The sequence below is a fragment of the Neoarius graeffei genome, chromosome 1 (genome assembly GCF_027579695.1).
Source record: "Neoarius graeffei isolate fNeoGra1 chromosome 1, fNeoGra1.pri, whole genome shotgun sequence".
Taxonomy (NCBI): domain Eukaryota; kingdom Metazoa; phylum Chordata; class Actinopteri; order Siluriformes; family Ariidae; genus Neoarius; species Neoarius graeffei.
Window position 1 is genome coordinate 39421906 of NC_083569.1, and position 23373 is coordinate 39445278.

General features: G+C 39.4%; 1 protein-coding gene across 3 annotated transcripts; it reads right to left on the bottom strand.

Moving 5' to 3' along the window:
• Window positions 1-575: 575 nt before the first annotated feature.
• si:dkey-154p10.3 (zinc finger protein Xfin) lies at window positions 576-23244 on the bottom strand. Of its 3 annotated transcripts, none has more exons than XM_060922838.1 (8): window positions 23161-23244; window positions 19990-20477; window positions 19219-19912; window positions 17332-17419; window positions 16967-17197; window positions 10809-10942; window positions 8202-8325; window positions 576-2021 (listed from the first exon to the last, which is right to left on the bottom strand). In XM_060922838.1, exons 2-8 carry the CDS (start codon window positions 20467-20469, stop codon window positions 1823-1825), a joined length of 1950 nt encoding a protein of 649 aa, XP_060778821.1. In that variant the 5' UTR covers window positions 20470-20477; window positions 23161-23244; the 3' UTR covers window positions 576-1822. The 3 variants fall into 3 exon arrangements, with proteins under 3 accessions (XP_060778821.1, XP_060778829.1, XP_060778836.1); XM_060922853.1 differs by lacking the exon at window positions 576-2021 and adding an exon at window positions 7394-7785; XM_060922846.1 differs by lacking the exon at window positions 8202-8325.
• Window positions 23245-23373: the final 129 nt, after the last annotated feature.

Sequence of the window (23373 nt, forward strand, 5' to 3'; positions counted from 1 at the left end):
TCTAAGAGACTCCGTCTCTCTGGGATGCTCTTTTTATACCTAATCATGTTATTGACCTGTTGCCAATTAACCAAATTCTTTTTTTTTTAGTATTACACAACTTTTTCAGTCTTTTGTTGTCCCTGTCCCAACTTTTGTGAAACATGTTGCTGACATCAAATTAAAAATGAGCAGATATTTTTCCAAAAAAAAAAAGTTTCTCAGTTTCAACATTTGATATGGTGTCTTTGTACTATTTTCAATGAAATAGAGTTCCCATGATGTGCAAATTATTGTATTCTGGTTTTATTTACCTTTCACACAGCATCCCAACTTTTTGGAATTGGGGTTGTAATTTATTAACGAAAAAAAAGTAAAAAGGACAGCATAAACAGGCTGTTTCTCAAAATAGAAATGATTTTACTTTCATTGTATTTTTGATTATTGAAAGCTTATTCCATTTCAAAATTATAAAAGTGCAATTTAAAAAAAAAACATTTCACAACAATCACATTAAAAATGCTCAGTTTAAACAAACATTTAAAAAAAAAGAGTCCCCCTTGAAAATGCAAATATTTTATTCGTAGTTTGGGCTGCAAAAAAATACATATATGTATTAATCATCGATTATTTGTGCAAATTCATCTGCAATTTTTTTTATCAATTGGCTTAAATGTGGCTCATAAATGAGAACAGCTGTAATAAATATCTTTCATCATTGTTGTTCATTGTTTTTTCAATAATATAATGTAAAAACTGTGAGGAACAATCATGTAACATCTGACTCTACTGAATCTTCTTGGGATAATATTGAATGATTATTCCCTGTTACAATAATAGCCAATTTAAATTGCAAATAAGGGATTTGATAAGCTATTTATTTTAAATAATAGCACAAAAAAACTTGTATTTTTGCCTTTAGTAGATTGATCTTTTTCTCCCTGACTTTTGATAAAGTACCTCTATTAAAATCACAAAATGAAATGGGCTAAAAATGAAAAAAGTCAAACTCGACTGGCCTCATTAACCTATGAAATTGCTACAAATATTTCACTATTGCATAAAGAAAATACCAAGCCTCTTGAACAAAATGTGCTATTAACTGTTTCGTATATTTCACTCACCAAGCAGGAGCTTTTGTCTGCTTTCGTTTTTAACGCTTGTACTGTTATGAAAGGCGTCTGCTTTGTGTAGACTGCACTGTTCCATGCTTTTACTTCAGTCAAGTGTTTTAGGATTTGCTTTTTTATTCCTCTCTCACTGCCACCATCATTCAAAGTTGAGGGAAAGTCATGACCAAATGGTTAAAGAAACAGCTTTGGGCCAAAAAAGTTGCTGGTTCGAGTTCCTGAACCAGCAGGACTAGCTCAAGTTCCCTTGAGCAAGGTGCCTAACCTCCAACTGCTCCAGCAAGAATAGTAGCCAGAGAAAAACTGATGAGATTATCAGTTTGGGCAAGAACCTGGCCATAACTAATGTCTTCAAGAAAGAGTGCAGCCCTGCCCACATGAAGTGGGTGGGAAATCATCTTAAACTTTTTTTTCCACTTTCGATCTGCTGTCTCTGTTTGACTTCTTGTTAGCTAATCAAGAAACTTGTATGTTGCAAGTGAAAATTTTCCATCGTTTTTTTGTGTGTTCTTTAAATCTGCTTCAACAGTGTTGAGCCTAAAAACAGCTGTTTTACAGTACTTGCGTCAGCATTACTGCTGCCCCCAGTGGCTTCAATTGGTATTACATTCTACCCAGAAATAGAGACGTGCTCCCTTACATTTGTCATTAGTTAACTACATTAAGGCAAATTTCCTTATTCAGACTGATCGTTACAGCCCTAGTAGTCTGTGTTATTTGGAGGTTCGAGTTCTTTTGGAAGTCGGTGTATTCCTCGGCCCGAGTACAGAAGAGTTCTCAGAGGTGTGGTGTTTGCGTGTGTGTCGTAGCAACAGTTGTCGGTCCGGTGTTGAGTACTGACACAGCGGGCAGGGGAATGACTCTCCAGTGTGATGCCGCCTAGAGTGGAGGTCCAAGCTTTTCTTCTGGATGCTGCAATAATAACACGAGATTAGACTTTAGTGATAAAACGATAGCGATATGTACAGTAAAACTATTTGATAGTTTCACTTAAACATGTTACAGTGCCTTACAGAAGTATTCATCCCCCTTGGTGTTTGTTCTGTTTTGTCGCATTACAAGCTGGAATTAAAATGGATTTTTGGAGGGTTAGCACCATTTGATTTACACAACATGCCTACCACTTTAAAGGTGCACAATGGTTTTTTTTTTTATTGTGACACAAACAATAATTAAGATGAAAAAACAGAAATCTGGAGTGTGCATAGGTATTCACCCCCTTTCGTATGAAACCCCTAAATAAGAGCTGGTCCAACCAATTCACTTCATAAGTCACATAATTAGTTGATTAAGATCCACCTGTGTGCAATCAAAGTGCCACATGATGTCTGTATAAATCAACCTGTTCTGGAAGGACCCTGACTCTGCAACACTACTAAGCAAGCAACATGAAAACCAAGGAGCCTCCAAACAGGTCCGAGACAAAGTTATGGAGAAGTAGAGAGAGAGAAGGCCGCCCACCAAAACTCACAGACCAGGCAAGGAGGGCATTAATCAGAGAGGCAACAAAGACACCAAAGATAACACTGAAGGAGCTGCAAAGGTCCACAGTGGAGATGGGAGTATGTCCATAGGACCACTTTAAGCCGTACACTCCACAGAGTGGGGCTTTATGGAAGAGTGGCCAGAAAAAAAAGTTATTGCTTAAAAAAAAATCTATCACATTTGGAGTTTGCCCAACAGCATGTGGCAGACTCCCCAAACACATGGAAGATTCTTCTCTGGTCAAATGAGACAAAAATTTATCTTTTTGGCCATCATGGGAAATGCCATGTGTGGCGCAAACCCAACACCCTGAGAACACCATCCCTACAATGAAGCATGGTGGTGGCAGCATCATGCTGTGGGGATATTTTTAATCTGCAGGGACAGGAAAGCTGGTCAGGACTGAAGGAAAGATGGATGGCACTAAATACAGGGCAATTCTGGAGGAAAACCTGTTTGAGTCAGCCAGAGGTTTGAGACTGGGATGAAGGTTCACTTTCCAACAGGACAATGACCCTAAACATACTGCGAAAGCTACAGTGGAGTGGTTTAAAGGGAAATATTGAAATGTCTTGGAATGGCCTAGTCAAAGCCCAGACCTCAATCCAATCGAGAATCTGTGGCATAACTTGAAGATTGCTGTACACCAACGCAACCCTAACTTGAAGGAGTTGGAGCAGTTTTGCCTTGAGGAATGGGCAAAAATCCCAGTGGCTAGATATGCTAAGCTAACAGAGACATACCCCAAGAGACTTGCAGCTGTAACTGCAGCAAAAGGTGGCTCTACAAAGTATTGACTTTGGGGGGTGAATACCTATGCACACTCCAGATTTCTGTTTTTTCATCTTAATTATTTTTCGTGTCACAATTAAAAAAAAACAACAACACAATTTTCACCTTTAAAGTGGTAGGCAAAAAGTGTAAATCAAATAATGCTAACCCCCCCCCAAAATCCATTTTAATTCCAGCTTGTAATGCAACAAAACAGGACAAACACCAAGGGGGATGAATACTTTTGCAAGGCACTGTAAGTGCAAACTGTCTGAAAAGCACATAATGAATAAACAAAAATGTAGCTGTATGAACAATCCCCAAGTGGATTGGAATTGACTTGAGCGCTCCATGTTGTCATGGTAACACTGACAATAACATGTACCATGCACACTGAGTAAGATTGTCTTCATGTGTCCAGTTGTTTGGCCAGCACAACAGAGCTGTGTTCAGCTGTGTTTCAGCGATGCAGTTCATTATTATTTATAATAATGACAGAACATTCTGACCACGAGTTGGCCTAGTGGTTAGTGTGTCTGCTTCTCAACCAGGAGATCGCAAGTTCTACTCGCAGTCGGGTCATACCAAAGACCACCATCAAAATGGTACCTACTACCATCGGGCAAGGCACATTGCAATACAGATGTGAGTGGGGAAGTCAAACTCTCGCGGTTACCAGAGGACTAACCCCCCACTGTAATCCTAGCTGTAAAGGCGAGAGGCCGAGGGCTATTGAAATGGAGATCGGCGCCGCACCCATACGCCTTAAAGAGTTGGTTAGTACTGGGACAGGAGACTGCCGGGGAAGACCAAATTCTGGCATGGAAGGGACTTTGACTTGACAGAACATTTTCATTCTTCATGCTTATTTGCTAAAATGGGCCACTAATTATACTTTGGCAGCCATTAATATTCCTGGGTGGCCTGCCAAAATAAAGCCTCTGTTAAGTCTGTTGCTAAAAGTAGTCTTCTTTCGGCTGCTCCTATTAGAAGTCACCACAGTGGATCCTCCTTCCCAATTTATGATCCATATATTTGATTTGGTACCGGTTTTTTGCACCTAAGGCCCTTCCTGATGCAACCCTCCCCGATCTATCTGGGCTTGGGACTGGCACTAAGTACGCACTGGCTTGTGCAACCCCAGTGGCTGGATATTTTACCTAATCTTTGGACTGTGGGGAAGCTGGAGCACCTGGAGGAAACCCACGCAGACACGGGGAGAACATGCAAACTCCACACAAAGGCCCTCGTCTTCAGGCTATGAGGTTGGAACCCGGAAACTAGTGCTAACCACTACACCACTGTGCCACCAAGTCTGTTGCTAAAAGTAGTGTTTAAAATCAAAATCATCTTCCAGCTTGTCCCACTTGTGTGTGTGGGGTCACTGCCATGCCTTGACATGTCATATTAATTGGAGCATAGTTTTACGCTGGATGCCCTTCCTGCCGCAACTCTCCCATTTCCGGGTTTGGGACCGGCACCAAATGGTGGCTGGGTTCCATTCATACACATTCACACCTAAGGGCAATTTAGAGCCACCAATTAGCCTAACCTGCATGTCTTTGGACTGTGGAGGAAACCGGAGCATCCGGAGGAAACCCACGCAGACATGGGGAGAACATGCAAACTCCACACAGAAAGGCCCCTGTTGGCCACTGGGCTCGAACCCAGGACCTTCTTGCTGTGAGGCGACAGTGTTAACCACTGCAACCTTTTTTCTCTTGGTAATTATTAAAATAAGTCATTGAAAATGACTAATAATAATTGAGCTCAACTAAAATGAAGCATTTTATCATGATAAGTTTTTCAGTAATATCACCCAGCCCTAAAGGAGATGCAATCCTCAGTTCTGCAAGCAAACTTGTATATGCTTGTGTCTATATGACTGTCTAATGTATATAAACTCAGGTCAGTCATTTATCTTCAATGACCGCTTTATCACAGTGAATATGAAGGAACACACCCAGGATGGCACACCAGTCTACAACCCCGATTCCAAAAAAGTTGGGACAAAGTACAAATTGTAAATAAAAACGGAATGCAATGATGTGGAAGTTTCAAAATTCCATATTTTATTCAGAATAGAACATAGATGACATATCAAATGTTTAAACTTAGATAATGTATCATTTAAAGAGAAAAATTAGGTGATTTTAAATTTCACAACACCACCACATCTCAAAAAAGTTGGGACAAGGCCATGTTTATCACTGTGAGACATCCCCTTTTCTCTTTACAACAGTCTGTAAACGTCTGGGGACTGAGGAGACAAGTTGCTCAAGTTTAGGGATAGGAACGTTAACCCATTCTTGTCTAATGTAGGATTCTAGTTGCTCAACTGTCTTAGGTCTTTTTTGTCGTATCTTCCGTTTTATGATGCGCCAAATGTTTCCTATGGGTGAAAGATCTGGACTGCAGGCTGGCCAGTTCAGTACCCGGACCCTTCTTCTATGCAGCCATGATGCTGTAATTGATGCAGTATGTGGTTTGGCATTGTCATGTTGGAAAATGGAAGGTCTTCCCTGAAAGAGACGTCGTCTGGATGGGAGCATATGTTGCTCTAGAACCTGGTTATACCTTTCAGCATTGATGGTGTCTTTCCAGATGTGTAAGCTGCCCATGCCACACGCACTAATGCAACCCCATACCTTCAGAGATGCAGGCTTCTGAACTGAGCGCTGATAACAACTTGGGTTGTCCTTCTCCTCTTTAGTCCGAATGACACGGCGTCCCTGATTTCCATAAAGAACTTCAAATTTCGATTCGTCTGACCGCAGAACAGTTTTCTACTTTGCCACAGTCCATTTTAAATGAGCCTTGGCCCAGAGAAGACGTCTGCGCTTCTGGATTATGTTTAGATACAGCTTCTTCTTTGAACTATAGAGTTTCCGCTGGCAACGGCTGATGGCACGGTGAATTGTGTTCACAGATAATGTTGTCTGGAAATATTCCTGAGCCCATTTTGTGATTTCCAATACAGAAGCATGCCTGTATGTGATGCAGTGCCGTCTAAGGGCCCGAAGATCACGGTCACCCAGTATGGTTTTCCAGCCTTGACCCTTACGCACAGAGATTCTTCCAGATTCTCTGAATCTTTTGATGATATTATGCACTGTAGATGATGATATGTTCAAACTCTTTGCAATTTTACACTGTCGAACTCCTTTCTGATATTGCTCCACTATTTGTCGGCACAGAATTAGGGGGATTGGTGATCCTCTTCCCATCTTTACTTCTGAGAGCCGCTGCCACTCCAAGATGCTCTTTTTATACCCAGTCATGTTAATGACCTATTGCCAATTGACCTAATGAGTTGCAATTTGGTCCTCCAGCTGTTCCTTTTTTGCACCTTTAACTTTTCCAGCCTCTTATTGCCCCTGTCCCAACATTTTTGAGATGTGTTGCTGTCATGAAATTTCAAATGAGCCAATATTTGGCATGAAATTTCAAAGTGTCTCACTTTCGACATTTGATATGTTGTCTATGTTCTATAGAGGGCTTTCGCGTGACGTCACCGCACCGCGAGATTTTGTTAGGGCGCCATATTGGAAGACCAAGTACACATCTATGCAAGTACATACATACATAAAACAAACTACACCTGAAATGTAGCAGCAAATTTTCTTTTATTAACATGTTAACAGTGTTTTCTTGACTACATTAACAGTTGTTCCATTCTATGAAAGACCTGTTCAGAATTTGTTCATTTATATTTCATATAATAATCACTGCAGATTAAATGAAATTCTCCACTATCATGTTAAAAAAATTATAGCACTTGACCACTATTGCAATCTGTATTCATGCTGTTATGGATTTTCTTATTTCATAATTTATTTTTAATTTACTACTTATCTATTTTTATTTATATATATTTGAATTATTTGGACATGGGGAAAAACTATATTTAAAATCCAAAGAGGGATGGAGGGAGGAAAATTAAAACAAAAGAAAGAAATGAAATACATAACATAAATGTGATAAAATTAAGGATGTTTTTATTCAATAAACATTTAAAAAAATGTTCTACAACACTCTAGCCTAGTGACTTACCAGTAACAAAATGGTCTGAACATATTCTGTACTGTTGTAGACGAGAAGTATTCAGATCCGCTCTGCGTAAAGCAGCTAAATACTCTCTCTGTCTCCTGGCAGAAAGCTCCTTGGTTTGCTCCCCTTGTGTCTCAATCACAGCTGGCATTCTGTAGAAAGACTTCTTTTCACCTTTCCCATCAGCTTTGTTAGAACACCCTAACACAGCACAAAAGTTTACCATTGTAGGTTTTTGATGATCCAAGTGCCTCGTGGGTTCACATACCGTGCGCTGCCGTTATTTCCCCCTAATTACGAGTTTGTTGGTCTTCCAATATGGCGCAGGGTTTGTTTACTTCCGGTTTCGGGTGACGTCAGTGAAAGGGGTCTATTGTGAATACAATATCAGTTTTTGAGATTTGTAAATTATTGCATTCCGTTTTTATTTACAATTTGTACTTTGTCCCAACTTTTTTGGAATTGGGGTTGTATTTCAGAGCACCATGCACACACTTGCACTTAGAGATACTTTAAAGTAGCCAATCCATCTACCAGCATGTTTTTGGGAAAGCAGAGAATATGATAATATGAGAAATATACAGAGAGCTGCTGCATCACCATCCCGTCCTGTCTATAAACTCTATTTGTAAAACATAAAATCTATACAGGAATACGACTTGAAAAATGAACTTACAATCCATATTCTTTACTCTGTATACACTCATGCTTAGTTGTATTCTATACTCTAGCTAGTGTTTAATGGTTCACGTGGTGAGCATGTGTACTGTACATGTGTGTCTTTACCAGCTGTAGGGACAGTACTGGCAGTGGTAGGGCTTTTCCTGAGTGTGTGTCCTTGAGTGTCGTCTCAGAGAGCTCCTGTCAATGGAGGCGTATGAACACTGGGGACACTTGTAAGGCTTTTCACCTACAGCAAACAAAGAAAAGCTTTAAACCTGTAGGGTTTAAAGAAAGGCTCATGGCAACCATGACATTTTAATGACGTTTTTTGCTCAAAGCCTCTACACTTGGCTCTAAACCTCTGTACAGCAGCAGGATAATATACTGCACAGCTGTGATGCTGGTGGGTATTGGGTCTTTCTTTCACTACTGTGCTATATAGCTTATGCAGAGAATGTAGAATTTTTTTCACATTTTAGAGCAGCTTTTGTGCGTTTTCGCTGCTTTAGAGATGTGCTACTTCCACCTAGGGTGAAGTCACATACATTCCCACTACCGTACATTATTGTAGGCATATCAGACGCTCGCTGGCCGTGCTGTGAAAATTATACATGCAGACGCTCATCTAAGTTTCCAAATCTGTCATTGCTTAACTCTTGAATATTTTCTATCATGAATACTATCATTAAAAAGCGTATAATCTCTGCTTCCCAAAGAAATGTATTTGGTTAAGATCTGTTCAGTACTTTGGGAGTAACGGCAGGTTGAAGTTGGTACAACAGAGTAAAAACTTTCTGCTCATGGGACATCGGGAAACTGCCGGGGCTTTTTGAGTCATGGGAAAGCGGTCAGGCTCTCTCTCTTCTGATCGGTTTCTGACTGAATTACTTGTGAATATCAATCAGATAACTTTTATAGGGATGTTCTCTCACTCTCACTGTTTCTGATGACGTGTTCAGCAAAATTTTCTGTCGGCTAGTTTTGATGTTATGATTCATGGGAGACTTTGAAGTGAGTTTTCAGAGCTTTACCTACTTATTTTTTCAAATCAAACTGATTCATGTAAATAAATAACTATTTTAGAATATAACTAGTTGTTCTGATGAAAAATATTGAGATCGTAGCGGTCGGAATGAGATTTTAAAAAACCAGAAGTCAGAAACACGAGTGTCCATTTCAATTCAATTAACTGGGATTGTTTATTGGATGTGGCTCACACAGTTTTTTCGAAGTTCACCTTGAAAGCTGTGAATATTATCATTTATAGTCTTTCATATAGTAGCAGGGTTGAAACTTGGTGGTTGCACGGTCGCCAGTGGCAACTAAAAACTGACCAGGGCGACTAAAAGTTGAGGTTTGGTTACCCAAAGGGTGACTACGATTTGAGAAGTACAAAAAAAAATTTAAATAAAACGTTCCTTCCTTGGAGTATCTTTATTTTCTTTGCTGTCCTTTCCTCAACTCTAAGTTCGTGAATTCTAGTAAAAGTTAGTTCTAAAGTGCAAAATTCAAAGCTGTTTGTGAATTTTCAGATCGCTCCATGATATCCACTGCTGGGTTCAAAATCACTCACTATATAGTGAGTTCGCCATTTTGTAGTGCTGTCCAAATGTACAGTGAGAATTATTACAAGAATTAGTGGGCTCATAGGCTGTGTCCGAAATCACTCACTGCTCCCTATCTAGAGAATTCTAGATAGAGGACTATATAGTGAGCTCATGGGCCAAATGAAAAAACATTTTGGGACACTACTTCGCCGCACCGTTATTTACATCATTACTGTCGTACAATTAAAACGTGCCAGATCAGTCGGCAGGTGGGTTTTCAAAATAATAAATCCATATTATACTGAGCATATTTCCTACGTTAATAAATACAAAGTACTTTTAAAAATGGTTTTAACACAGAAAATTAAAACCATTTTTAGAATGGTTTTAATTTTGTGTGTTTAACTAGAGGAAATCTAAGGGCCACTTTATTTTGGCCTGGGCCACTAAGAATTCAGGGATACTGACCCGAGTGGCAACCAAACACTGAAATTAATTTTTAGCCCTGTAGTAGGCCCTACTTTTGAGAAATACAAAGGCCTACAGAGCACAAAGAGGTTATTAGAAATAATCTTTTATTACTTTTTTTATTGAGTGTACCAGTTTAACATTTAACCTAATTAGCATAATTAATACTAATTTGCATAATAGGTTTTTACTAATTTTCCAAACTTTGTATTCAGTATACAACCATCTATGTGCCTGCCAATGTCCATGTAAATATCTTGAAAAATAAAAAGTTATTAAGAAAAAACATTTGATCTCATTGGTTAATGAGGCCCGTTTTGGACCATGTGATCCTCAGACATAATATTACAGCAGCTTTCTAAATATTAAGCCATTTTTTCAATCTTTGATTTGTAATATCTCAAGGACAGATAAACATTTTAATTCTGTAAAAAGTATGTTGTTCTACATTCAATTCTGAATTCAATGAGAGCAATTTCAAGCAATTTGGATTGGAATTGAATTTTCACCTGACATAATGCCTAATTATTGCGCCCTCTGCTGTCTCAACTATGCAATTACAGCTAGGAAAAACTACGCAGCCTGATAAAAATCACGACTCGTTTTTTATTTCGACGATTTGAATAGTCATAAATTTGTATCACGATTCATCTTCGCACGATATATCGTTACATGCCTAATTGTATATGCTCCCAAAGTAAGAAAGGTGTTGAACCTGTGTGAACACGCATGTGCTGGATGAGAGACGCTTTCAATCTGGTGCTGTAGTGGCAGCCAGGGCACTTAAAAGGCTTCTTCCCCTGATGAATATCCATGTGACGTCGCATGGTGAGCTTGCTGGAAAATTTTCTGTAAAAAGTCCAAATGAAGTCTCATAAGCACGAGTTTAAATAAAGATATAGCACATGCCATGAAAATCAAGACGTACTGTATGATTCTGTTAAAGTTGTAATTATTATTAATGTAGTATAAATCCCTTTCATGCAACATTTCAAATAGCAGGGCTTGACATTAATGGTAGTCCGACTGTCCGAGACAACCAAATGTTTGGTCTGGACAAGTCAAATCCGCATCTGCCTGTCTGACGGGACAAGCTGAATATTTGTTGAAAATAACCATTTTTATAGTAATTGTTCAAGAGTTACATCAATAAAGTTTCAACAAAATAACTTCAAGCTCCTCAGTGATCCGGACATGTTTTTGTTTACAAAATTCCAGGAGAAGCTGAGTACAGCAGGTGCGCGTGTAAAAATAACCACGTCACAGCACCTAATTATAGAATATTAGACTCTGAATTCATCGAAAATGGACAAAGTGTGATCAAATACCTCAATTTCTTCATTTCAATCAGACATTCACTGCATTTTTCTTTTGTATGGGACATGTTAACCATCACAAATGTCGTAAAATACTTTGCGGGAATTTTACGACAGTACCGAACTCACTCACGATTTGTTTTCATTCACAACATGATTCTGTCCCCCTTATCATGTCCACCTTGTTTCCTTTCGGTTTCATTTCACTGAAAGAAAGTGAAAAAGATGACAATCCCAAAAAGATAAAAAGATGAATAGAAAGCAAATAGTTATATGAAAAGAAAAGGAAACACGAGTTCCTTCCAAAGTGGCTCAAAAAAAAAAAAGGAGTCTCCTTTCACCTGTTGACCACAATGTTTTCTAATCTGGCTTGAAATTAATTTATACTTCATGTTTTACTGGATTAATCAAGATTTAACTTTATTTCCTCCAGAAGCTTTGAATTTGGGTGAGTCTAACTCTTAAAACTGCAGATCAGGTAATGGGTTAGAACACACACACACACACACACCATAATGGGGCATTGGATAGTTTATGTTTATAGTTAATGTTTGAGTTCATTAAAGCATCATGACTATACCTGCTTTTGGATAAACAGGTATAAAGTATCATAACTATACCTGCTTTTGGATAAACTTTGTTAACCACTTTCCTTTCACCGAACTAGAGTGGCAGCTACAATTATCGACAGTCCATAATTATCGATTTTTTTGATCAGATTTACTGATAAAAACAATTTTCCAATGGTGAGCTTCAGTTACAACAGTTATTACTGGTTAATTAATCAACCTGAAGCGCCTCATTTATGTAAGTACCGACATCGATATATTGTATTTATATAAAAGATATTTTGTACTAAATATAAATCTATGTAAAACAAATTTTAAATAAAAACTGTTATTTTATTTATTTATTTTTTAACAGATAATCATCTGGGTGTCGATAATTGTGGAAGGGTGTCACGTGATCTGATACGCCAAGTAATCGGGAATCAACTCATTTTTTTTCCAGTGGAAGTTTGAGTAATTATTCATGCACAATTTATGTACTGAAAGTCTTTTCGACTTTTGCAACAGCCAAAAGATTGTTAAGGTGTCGATAACTGTAGCCAACGCTCTAGTAAATACAGTGGTGCTTGAAAGTTTGTGAACCCTTTAGAATTTTCTATATTTCTGCATAAATATGACCTAAAACATCATCAGAGTTTCGCATAAGTCTTAAAGTAGATAACGAGAACCCAGTTAAACAAATGAGACAAACATATTATACTTGATCATTTATTTATTGAGGAAAATGATCCAATATTACATATCTGTGAGTGGCAAAAGTATGTGAACCTCTAGGATTAGCAGTTAATTTGAAGGTGAAATTAGAGTCAGGTGTTTTCAATCAGTGGGATGACAATCAGGTGTGGGTGGGCACCCTGTTTTATTTAAAGAACAGGGATCTATCAAAGTCTGATCTTCACAACACATGTTTGTGGAAGTGTATCATGGCACAAACAAAGGAGATTTCTGAGGACCTCAGAAAAAGCGTTGTTGATGCTCATCAGGCTGGAAAAGGTTACAAAACCATCTCTAAAGAGTTTGGACTCCACCAATCAACAGTCAGACAGACTGTGTACAAATGGAGGAAATTCAAGACCATTGTTACCCTCCCCAGGAGTGGTCGACCAACAAACAGGGATGCAAACACAACCATGGTCAAAAAAGAGTGAGGTAGCGCGGCGACGCGGACCCCCCCCCACCACCACCACCACCACCACACACACACACAAAATATCAGTCAGACTTCATTATGGTCCATCCCGACACAAACGAATTTCGCTTCGCTCTCATTGACTTTGAAAGGAGGCGAAATTCACCAATGTTTTTGCTTAATTTAGACAGCCTAAGTGACTGTAATGTTGTGGCTACCATAGGGCTGCACGATTATGGAAAAAATGATAATCACGATTATCTTGATCAAAATTGTAATCGCGATTATTAATCACAATTATTCTTGATGTTAGGGAAATCACTTAAATTTTATTTCACTATATTCAAACAAACAATATGAACAGCTTTCAGTGCAGAATGAAATTTAAAAGAGAAATTCTGATTTCCAAATGACAAATAAATGAAATTTATCCAAGAAATTACTAAAGGATGAAGGAACTGAAAACTCAGTTGCAACAATTACATAGCATTATACTGAGGCCTACAAGTTTTTAGCTAGAAAGACCAGCCTGTCAACATGCTCTGGCTTTAAACATGAGCGAAGGCAGGTCACAACATTGCCTCCAGTGCTAAATAGTCTGTTGTTCCGACATAGTTAGCTTTCCTCTCTCACCTCAATCTGTTACCTACTCTCACACCATTAGGGGGCGAACCGACGCATGTAAGGTTTCATTACTCCGCCTAAGGCTTGCTTGCTTATTTAGGCGGAGTAATGAAACCTTACATGCGTCGGTTCACCCCCTAATGGTTTGGCGGAGTACTGGTCAAAAAGTGCTTGATCAGATATGCAGCAGAGCTCGCATTTTAAATGGAAATAAATCGCGATTTTCATTTAATTTAATCGTGGCAGCCAAAATCGCGATTTTCGATTAAATTCGATTAATTGTGCAGCCCTAGGCTACCACGGATGGATGGATGCACCACGAACTCATATAACACACACATGGGTTACACATTACCATTTGATCACTCGATGTTCTAAAATAGCAGCTAGTCGGGTGCTAACGGTTAGCATTTAACTAAGCCAGACAGCCACAAGCTTTAATAAGACCAATTCTTGCACGTATAGAACGGTATTATGGCACTCAGTGTTTCCCCCAGCACTTTCCAGGCAAGGCGGCCGCCCTGGGTAACTCGACCGCCCGCCCTAGCAAGGTTCCAAGAAAAAAAAAAATGCGTCCAAAAAAAAACAAACAAAAAAAACCCCGAAGTGGTAATGCATTTCAGCACAGGGACTGACAGCTAGACTAAACTGCGGCACCTAGTGGTTGGATATATTACTACGCCATATGTCCTCGAGGCCATATTTACAAACATTTTAATTTTAAATTCAACGGTTCAGCGGGAAAGTCGAGACGTTGCCATTATCGTCGGTGGAATAAGAAGGTAAGTTGTATTTGTAACTGCTCATCTAAACGGTGCATTTGCACTGTTACAGTGAAATTTAATTTTCATGTACTAATATAAGTAAGATAATATAATAATATAATTATATAGCCTAATGCTATATAATGTTCATGTGCTAATATAAGTAGGCCTAATATAAATGTATTAAGGTAGGCAATATAAATTATGGCTGTAGGCTACATTCGTGGGACCCTTCCGTTATTTTTGTTGGTCCACCCAGCGAGATTACTCTCGTTGGGTCCACCGGAGGAAAACAGGGAATGGTCACGCAACTTTTTTTGTGGAAGGAAGTGGCAGCTATTTAGTCTCGATGTTATGACAGAGGGTCATGCATTTTCCTCCTCAACAAAAGGGGAGGGTAATCATAGGCTAGATGGCAAAGCCATACATTTTTCGCCGTTGCGAAAAATTTTACCTATTTTACAGTTCTACACAGCTTTGTTATTACTGTAGTACTACTCCCCCCCCCCCCCCCCCGGACTATCTGTGCAACGTGTGACGCGTTACGGCCCGACAACCCCCCCCGGACCACTATCCGTGCCGCGCGTGATGCCCACCGAAGACTCACCACCTTGACTAAGCAATTTTCTGCGGGAAACACTGGGCACTTAAATATTATCTAGGAACAAAAAACAAAAGTCATTAACCCATGTAGACACTACGTTGAGAACATATACAGTCATCATGCAACTCCTCAAATAACATTACGTTTTTCAGGCGTTTTTTACCCCAAGGATAGGTCATGGCTAATATGGTTAGATGAAGGAGGCTAGGTTACGAGAGACAAAGTTAAATATATACACAATTATTTTAACACTTACGCTTTGATTGTAGACGAGTAAATGACTTCCACTTCAACGCTGATCGTTTACTCCCAGTCACCGAGGCTCCAAAGAAATACACACTAGTAGATGAAATTCAGCAAGTTGATAAATGAACACACCTATCTGAGGAAAATCCCAGGAGTCACGTTCCTTAGCAACCAGATTGCCCAGCCATCGGTTCCATCCACTGACAGTGTAGCAGCTAGCAGTTTGTAACGGAACGCTGTTGAATATTATAATAGCAGCCAGCAGCTATACGGTCAATCTTACTGTCAATGGTTCCATATATCCACCAGGGGGAACCAAACGTTGTATGGTCTGCACAGTACTCAGGCCTATCATTACTACCAGAGTGGATTACCGGAGAGCAACCCCCCCCCCAAAAAAAAAACTCTTCGGATCTGCACGAATTACACAAGTCGCCCAAAATGCCGGGGAAAAAGCGGAATGCGCCGAAAAGCGTGCCGTTTGCATGCCTGAACAAAGATCACTCCAAGAGCAAGGCATGTAATAGTTGGTGAAGTCACAAAGGACCCCAGGGTAACTTCTAAGCAACTGAAGGCCTCTCTCACATTGGCTAATGTTAATGTTCATGAGTCCACCATCAGGAGAACACTGAACAACAATGGTGTGCATGGCAGGGTTGCAAGGAGAAAGCCACTGCTCTCCAAAATGAACATTGCTGCTCGTCTGAAGTTTGCTAAAGATCACGTGGACAAGCCAGAAGGTTATTGGAAAAATGTTTTGTGGATGGATGAGACCAAAATGGAACATTTTGGTTTAAATGAGAAGTGTTATGTTTGGAGAAAGGAAAACACTGCCTTCCAGCATAAGAACCTTATCCCATCTGTGAAACATGGTGGTGGTAGGATCATGGTTTGGGCCTGTTTTGCTGCATCTGGGCCAGGACGGCTTGCCATCATTGATGGAACAATGAATTCTGAATTATACCAGCAAATTCTAAAGGGAAATTCTACCAAAGAATGGTTAAAGAAGAATAAAAAGTTAATGTTGTGGAATGGCCAAGTCAAAGTCCTGACCTTAATCCAATGGAAATGTTGTGGAAGGACCTGAAGCAAGCAGTTCATGTGAGGAAACCCACCAACATCCCAGAGTTGAAGCTGTTCTATACGGAGGAATGGGCTAAAATTCCTCCAAGCCGGTGTGCAGGACTGATCAACAGTTACCGGAAACATTTAGTTGCAGTTATTGCTGCGCAAGGGGGTCACACCAGATACTGAAAGCAAAGTTTCACATACTTTTGCCACTCACAGATATGTAATATTGGATCATTTTCCTCAATAAATAAATGGCCAAGTATAATATTTTTGTCTCATTTGTTTAACTGGATTCTCTTTATCTACTTTTAGGACTTGTGTGAAAATCTGATGATGTTTTAGGTCATATTTATGCAGAAATATAGACAATTCTAAAGGGTTCACAAACTTTCAAGCACCACTGTACATAGTGAGAAAAAGGTTATGGTCAGGACGAGTGAAAAATCTTGCTGCAAGTGGATTAAAAAGTTAATGTCGAGCCCTGACAGAGTTCTACATATAACAGGTAAGTGGTAATTTGGAAACTGAAATGAGTGTCAATATAACTTACTTATCACAAAGCGTGCAGCAGAACTCTTTCCGTTTAGGGACCTTTAATCCCACACTCGTCTCCTGCTCGGTGGCTGTCCCGCAGTCCCTTTTGTCCTTGTCAAGTTTTTTCTTTCCGACAACCTTTTGTTTTACGCTCATCTTTGTCACATGTCTCCATGACTCCGCCTGCACATCTCCAAGGCATTTGGAGTAACTGTTCGACAACTGAACATCAAACTTCAGGGATGATCTGTGGATGAATAATAAATGAACACAACCTAAAATTTCAGTATCATCTGAACTGCTGTGGAATCAGGTCTCGAGTGTACAGTAGGAGTACAAGTTGAAATTCTAGAAATACATGCGATACCTGTATGTACTTACACATTGTAGGAAATGTTGTGGTGTGAATCTCCATCACTTTGCGTATGTTGACTGAGGATGTGCTTGTACATTGTCTTCCAAGCTTTTTCTACGAGACAAATTTGGCATGTGATACAAACAAATAGTAAAATGTTCTTGTAATTGGCCTGTGTGTCGTTTCTGCCGTTTTAATATTAATGGAACACAGTATTTATAGTTGTGGTCAGAAGTTTACATACAGTGGCATGAATGTCATCTTGGATGTCATGGCAATATTTGGGCTTTCAGTAATTTCGTTGAACTGTTTTTTTTCTGTGGCAGAATGTACAGTATACATCTTTAATTTAAAAAAAAAACACTAGAATTTGGTGCACAAGTTTTAATTTTCTTTGGGTTTTCTAAAATCAACACAGGGTCAAAAATATGCATAGAGCACACCTAATATTTGGATAAAATGTCTCTTCGCAAGATTCACCTTAACCAAACATTTATCTTCTGGAAGAATTCTGGTTGGATATTTCACAACTCTTCATGGTAGAATTGGTAGAGTTCAATTGAATTTGTTTTTTTTTCTTGGCATGGACTCGACTTATAAGCACGGTCCATATATTTTCAATAGGGTTGAAGTCCAGGCTTGTTTTAAGCTTAATGTTAGCCTGCTTTATCCTCCACAACCAGCTCTGATGCGTGTTTGGGTTCATTGTCCTGTTGTAACTCCCAAGTCCCAAATCATGTTCAAGTTTCTGATGGTTTATGCTGAAGAATTCTGAGGTAGTCCTCCTTCTTCATTATTCCATCCACTTTGTGCAATGAACCAGTTCCACTAGCAGCAAAACAGCCCCAGAGCATGATGAACCTACCACCACCAGCTGGTACAGTGTCCCTCTGTACATGGTGGTCATTGTGGCCAAACAACTCAATCTTTGTCTCATCTGACCATACAGCTTTCCTCCAGAAGGCTTTTTTCTTTGTCTGTGTGGTCAGCTTCAAACTTTAGTTAAGCTTGAAGGGGTCAATTTTGGAGCAGGGGGTTATTTCTTGGATAGCAGCCTCTTAGTCCATGGTGATCTGAACTGTAGACAGTGATCCATCAGCTTCCAGTTCATGGCAGGGCTGTGCCATGGTGGTTCCCAGGTTGTTCCTGACCATCCAAACCAATTTCCTTTCAGCTGAGGGTGACAGTTTGGGTTTTCTTGAAGCAAAGTGGCTTGACAAAGTGACTACACCTCACAATAACTTGGATACAATTGTTTGAACTGATCTTGGAATTTGCAGTTGTTTAGAAATGGCTCCAAGAGACATTCCGGAGTTGTGTACATCTGTGATCCCCTTTCTCAGATCTGCACTGAGCTCCTTGGACTTTCCCATTTTACTGTGTGTTGGTCAATCCAATGAGTGCTGTAAACAAACCCTTTTTATGAAGGTGCAGAGAAGCTACCAGCTGTAGTCAATCATGATCGCTAACAGGAAGTTAAGAGACCTCAGCTTTGGCAAGATAAAAGACATTTTGGAAATTTCAGCACCTCTGAATTAATAATCTAAGTGAGCGTATGTAAATTTTTGACCCTGTATGTATAATTTTGACCCTGTGTTGATTTCAGAAAACCCAAAGAAAATTAAAACTTGTGCACCAAATTCTAGTGTGTTTTTTTTTAAGATGTATGCTGTACATTCATTTTGCCACAGAAAAAGAACAGTTCGAAGAAATTACTGAAAGCCCAAATATTGCCATGACATTCATGTCACTGTATGTAAACTTCTGACCACAACTGTAGATATGTACGTATGTAGGAAAACATTTCTCAAGACATGTATCAGCAACAGCGCCAAATGGCTGGCTGAGAGGTGTGTCGGTTGCATGCACAGAAACAGTTTGATGACTTTGTGAGAGTTCTTCTTTTGGTTTACCTGTGAAATTGCAGTACAAGCACTTAAACTCTCCCTGAAGGTGGCAGCGCTGGTGCATCTCCCACTCCCGTCCCGGGTGGCACCACTCGAAGCACAGGGAGCACTGTGTCAGAGAAGCGGGTTTAGTCCGAGCTCGGTTATGCTTCTTCTGGTGAGCTTCACACAAATCTGCTCTCCTGAACGTCCTGGGACAAAGAGCACACTTGTGGTGTTTAGTCCTCCTCTTTCTTGCATGGCTCCTCCAGTGGCACTCCATATCAGCCCAGTCCGCTGCTGCTCGGCCACAGTGTGGGCATTTGAAGCCCTGTTGACCATCATGGCACTTCAGGTGCACCTCTAACAGGCTATGGTTAGCCAAGACTGCCTGACAGAAAACGCAAGAAAGCCCCATTTCCTCTTCAACCTGCTTTTGTATTTCGGATGTGGTCAAAAGGGGTTGTTTGTCTTCCAGGGATGTCTCTGGGACGTCCTGTCCACCTGGGGGCACAGACAGGGCGGCAGGCTGAGAGGAACATTTGGCACTAGAGATTCTGCACAAGCCAAGGGTCATTAAATGAGCAGACTGTGCCATTTCCTCATCCTCGGCACAAGTGATTTCAGCAGAAAGCGGTCCTTGGAGTCCATGGCTGGAATCCTCCAAATGGAAGACGTTCTCCTCTTCGCTGTGTCTGTCTTCATCAAATAAAGTGCTCACCTTGACAAAACGTATACCAAGCACATCAAATTAAACCATACCTAACACCAACACACAAACTCTGAGTTATGACTCACCTCGCATGTCTGGGCTACATGAAGGTTGCTGTCGGAGTTGGCGCTCAAGCTGATATCGCATGGTGGTGGGCTGATGTTCTGCAACATACCATACATTGGGAGCAGAAACATGCGGTCCATATCCATTTGATCCTCACTGGTTTTGGAGCCAGAATGGAGATCATAAGGAGATGCATTTCGGTCAATCTCAGTCAAGCTCTCCTCATCCTCCTTCTCCAGGCAGGAGAGGTGGCGACATGGTGATGATGATGCTGAAGAATGACTTTCGGTGATGTGACTGCAGATCCTAGCTTTCAGACCACTAGTGAATTGGCACACTCGGCAGCGAAACACCTCAACCAAGAAGGCCTCCACCAAAGTGGACAAACGAGCTTCAATGCCCTTGGCAGCGCTGCAGTACAGGTGGGATGTGATGCTCTCTTCTCCAAGTCTCAGCGTTACAGGGTCTATGAGTTCATATGCATCTTTAATCCCAGCCATACTATCCCCTAGTGATATAAACAGAACACACACACACACACATATGGATAAGACATAAAACGAAGAAACCCTGGTGAAAAACCTCACAGGATCTTTAAGGATCCATGAGGATTGTTAAGACCTGCCAAAGATCCTTAAAGATAAGGATCTTTATAGGATCCTTAAAGGATCTTAGAAAGATCTTCAAATGCAAAATCATTTGTAAAGATCCTCAAGGATTTGACAAAGATTCTCATAATGATCCCTGCAAAGATCTTTGCAAGGATCTTTTAAGATCCTCAAGGATTCAACAAGGATCTTTCAAAGATATTAGAAGGATCCTTCTAAGAATCTTGTTAAGAACTTTGCTAGGATCTTTGAGGATGTGATCAGGATCTTTTAAGGATCTTTGTCAAAATCTTCACGAGATCTTTACAAAGTTCCTCCAAGATCCTCGATGAGTTAACAAGGACCCTTCAAAGATCTTAAAAGGATCCTTTTCAGGATCTTATAAAAGATCTTAACTGGAATCCTCAAGGATTTAATCAGGATCTTGTAAGGATCCTTGTCAAGGTCTTTACAAGATCTTTGTGAGAATTCTTTAAGATCCTCGAGGATCTAATGAGGATCTTTCCATTTTTTTTAAATGATCCTAATTCAGCGGAATTGGCAAGGAATGGAAATAGATTGAAACTTATGTAATTATGATTCATAAAAATCAGATAAGGACATACGAAGGAATCCTGAATAGCCAACATCTTAAAAGGATCTTTGAAAGAATCTTTCATGATTTTCAAGGTTTCAAAGATCTTGAAAGGAACTCTTGGTCAATCAATTGACTTCTTCTACTGGAAATGTCAGTGTATATGTTATGATAGCATCAATAAAGAATTGTTTTGTTTGGAATTGAATGTGCTTTTTGTTTTTTAAGATTCTTGTAGATCTTGTCAAGAATATTAAACATCCTTGAAGATCTTGGCAAGAATTTCAAAGATCCTTGAAGATCTTGGCAAGAAGTTAAAAGATCTTTGTAGATCTTTGAAGATCTTTTGAGGATCTTTTTTGAGAGCCTCAACAGGACCCTCAAAGACCCTCACAAAGAACTCTACGGATCCTTGAAGATCCTTGAAAGATTTTCACCAGGGAAGATGACCAGAGAGCACAGATGTTATTAAGTGTACATAATAATTCCTATATTGTTCAACATGGTACACATCTCTAAGCCCACATGCTGTCATTACACAAATAAAAATATGTCAGTGTATATGTTATGATAGCATTAATAAAGAAGTGTTTTGTTTGGAATTGAATGTGCGTTTTGTTTTTTAAGATTCTTGTAGATCTTGTCAAGAATATTAAACATCCTTGAAGATCTTGGCAAGAATTTAAAAGATCCTTGAAGATCTTGGCAAGAAGTTAAAAGATCTTTGTAGATCTTGGCAAGAATTTTGAAGATCTTGACAAGATTTCTAAAGATCCTTGAAGACTTTTAAAAGAACTTTGAAGATCCTTGAAGATCTTGGCAAGAAAACTGAAGATCCTTGAAGATCTTGCCAAGAATTTCAAAGATCCTTGAAGACTCTGAAAAGAACTTTGAAGATCCTTGTAGATCCTTGAAGATCTCGGCAAGGAAACTGAAGATCCTTGAAGATCTTGGCAAGAAGTTAAAAGATCTTTGTAGATCCTTGAAGATCTTTTGAGGATCTTTGTTGAGATCCTCAACAGGACCCTCAAAGACCCTCACAAAGAACTCTACGGATCCTTGAAGATCCTTGAAAGATTTTCACCAGGGAAGATGACCAGAGAGCACAGATGTTATTAAGTGTACATAATAATTCCTATATTGTTCAACATGGTACACATCTCTAAGCCCACATGCTGTCATTACACAAATAAAAATATGTCAGTGTATATGTTATGATAGCATTAATAAAGAAGTGTTTTGTTGGGAATTGAATGTGCTTTTTGTTTTTTAAGATTCTTGTAGATATTGTCAAGAATATTAAACACCCTTGAAGATCTTGGCAAGAATTTAAAAGATCCTTGAAGATCCTGACAAGAATTTCAAAGATCCTTGAAGACTTTGAAAAGAACTTTGAAGATCTTGGCAAGGAAATTGAAGATCCTTGACGACCTTGGCAAGAAGTTAAAAGATCTTTGTAGATCCTTGAAGATCTTGCCAAGAATTTCAAAGATCCTTGAAGACTTTGAAAAGAACTTTGAAGATCTTGGCAAGGAAATTGAAGATCCTTGAAGATCTTGCCAAGAATTTTAAAGATCCTTGAAGGTCTTTTGAGGATCTTTGCTGAAAACCTCAACAGGATCCCCAAAGAACCCTCACAAAGAACTTTACGGATCCTTGAAAGATTTTCACCAGGGAAGATGGCTAGAGAACACAGATGTTATTAAGTGTACATAATAATTCATATATAGTTCAACATGGTACACATCTCTAAGCCCACATGCTGTCATTACACAAATAAAAAATGTTTGTCGTGAATTGAGTTTATGCTTTCATGTCTAAGAATAAGAGAAGCTGAAATATAATATTGCTGTTCCTGCATGCACAGTAACAGTATTGTAAGCTCTCATATTTGTTTATGTGGTTACAAAAACACAACACTATATACTTACACGAGGTAATTAAACATTTATCACACAGTATCCACAAACTAACACTAACTAGCTTTCATTAACGTCACTCTATCTCACCTGTTTATTTGTTCTCAAAGTAATTATTACAACTTATCATAACAGAAACGGCGGTCCGTGTTGTTCTATGACACTACTAGACAAAACCAAAATCAACAGTAGAAATGTGACTAGCTTACCAGCTAGCCATGTTGTTTAGGGATCAACGCAAAATGCACAGAGAAAGATTAAACGTAAAAATAAAAAAAAAATCTCGATCAAATTTTTTTTCGC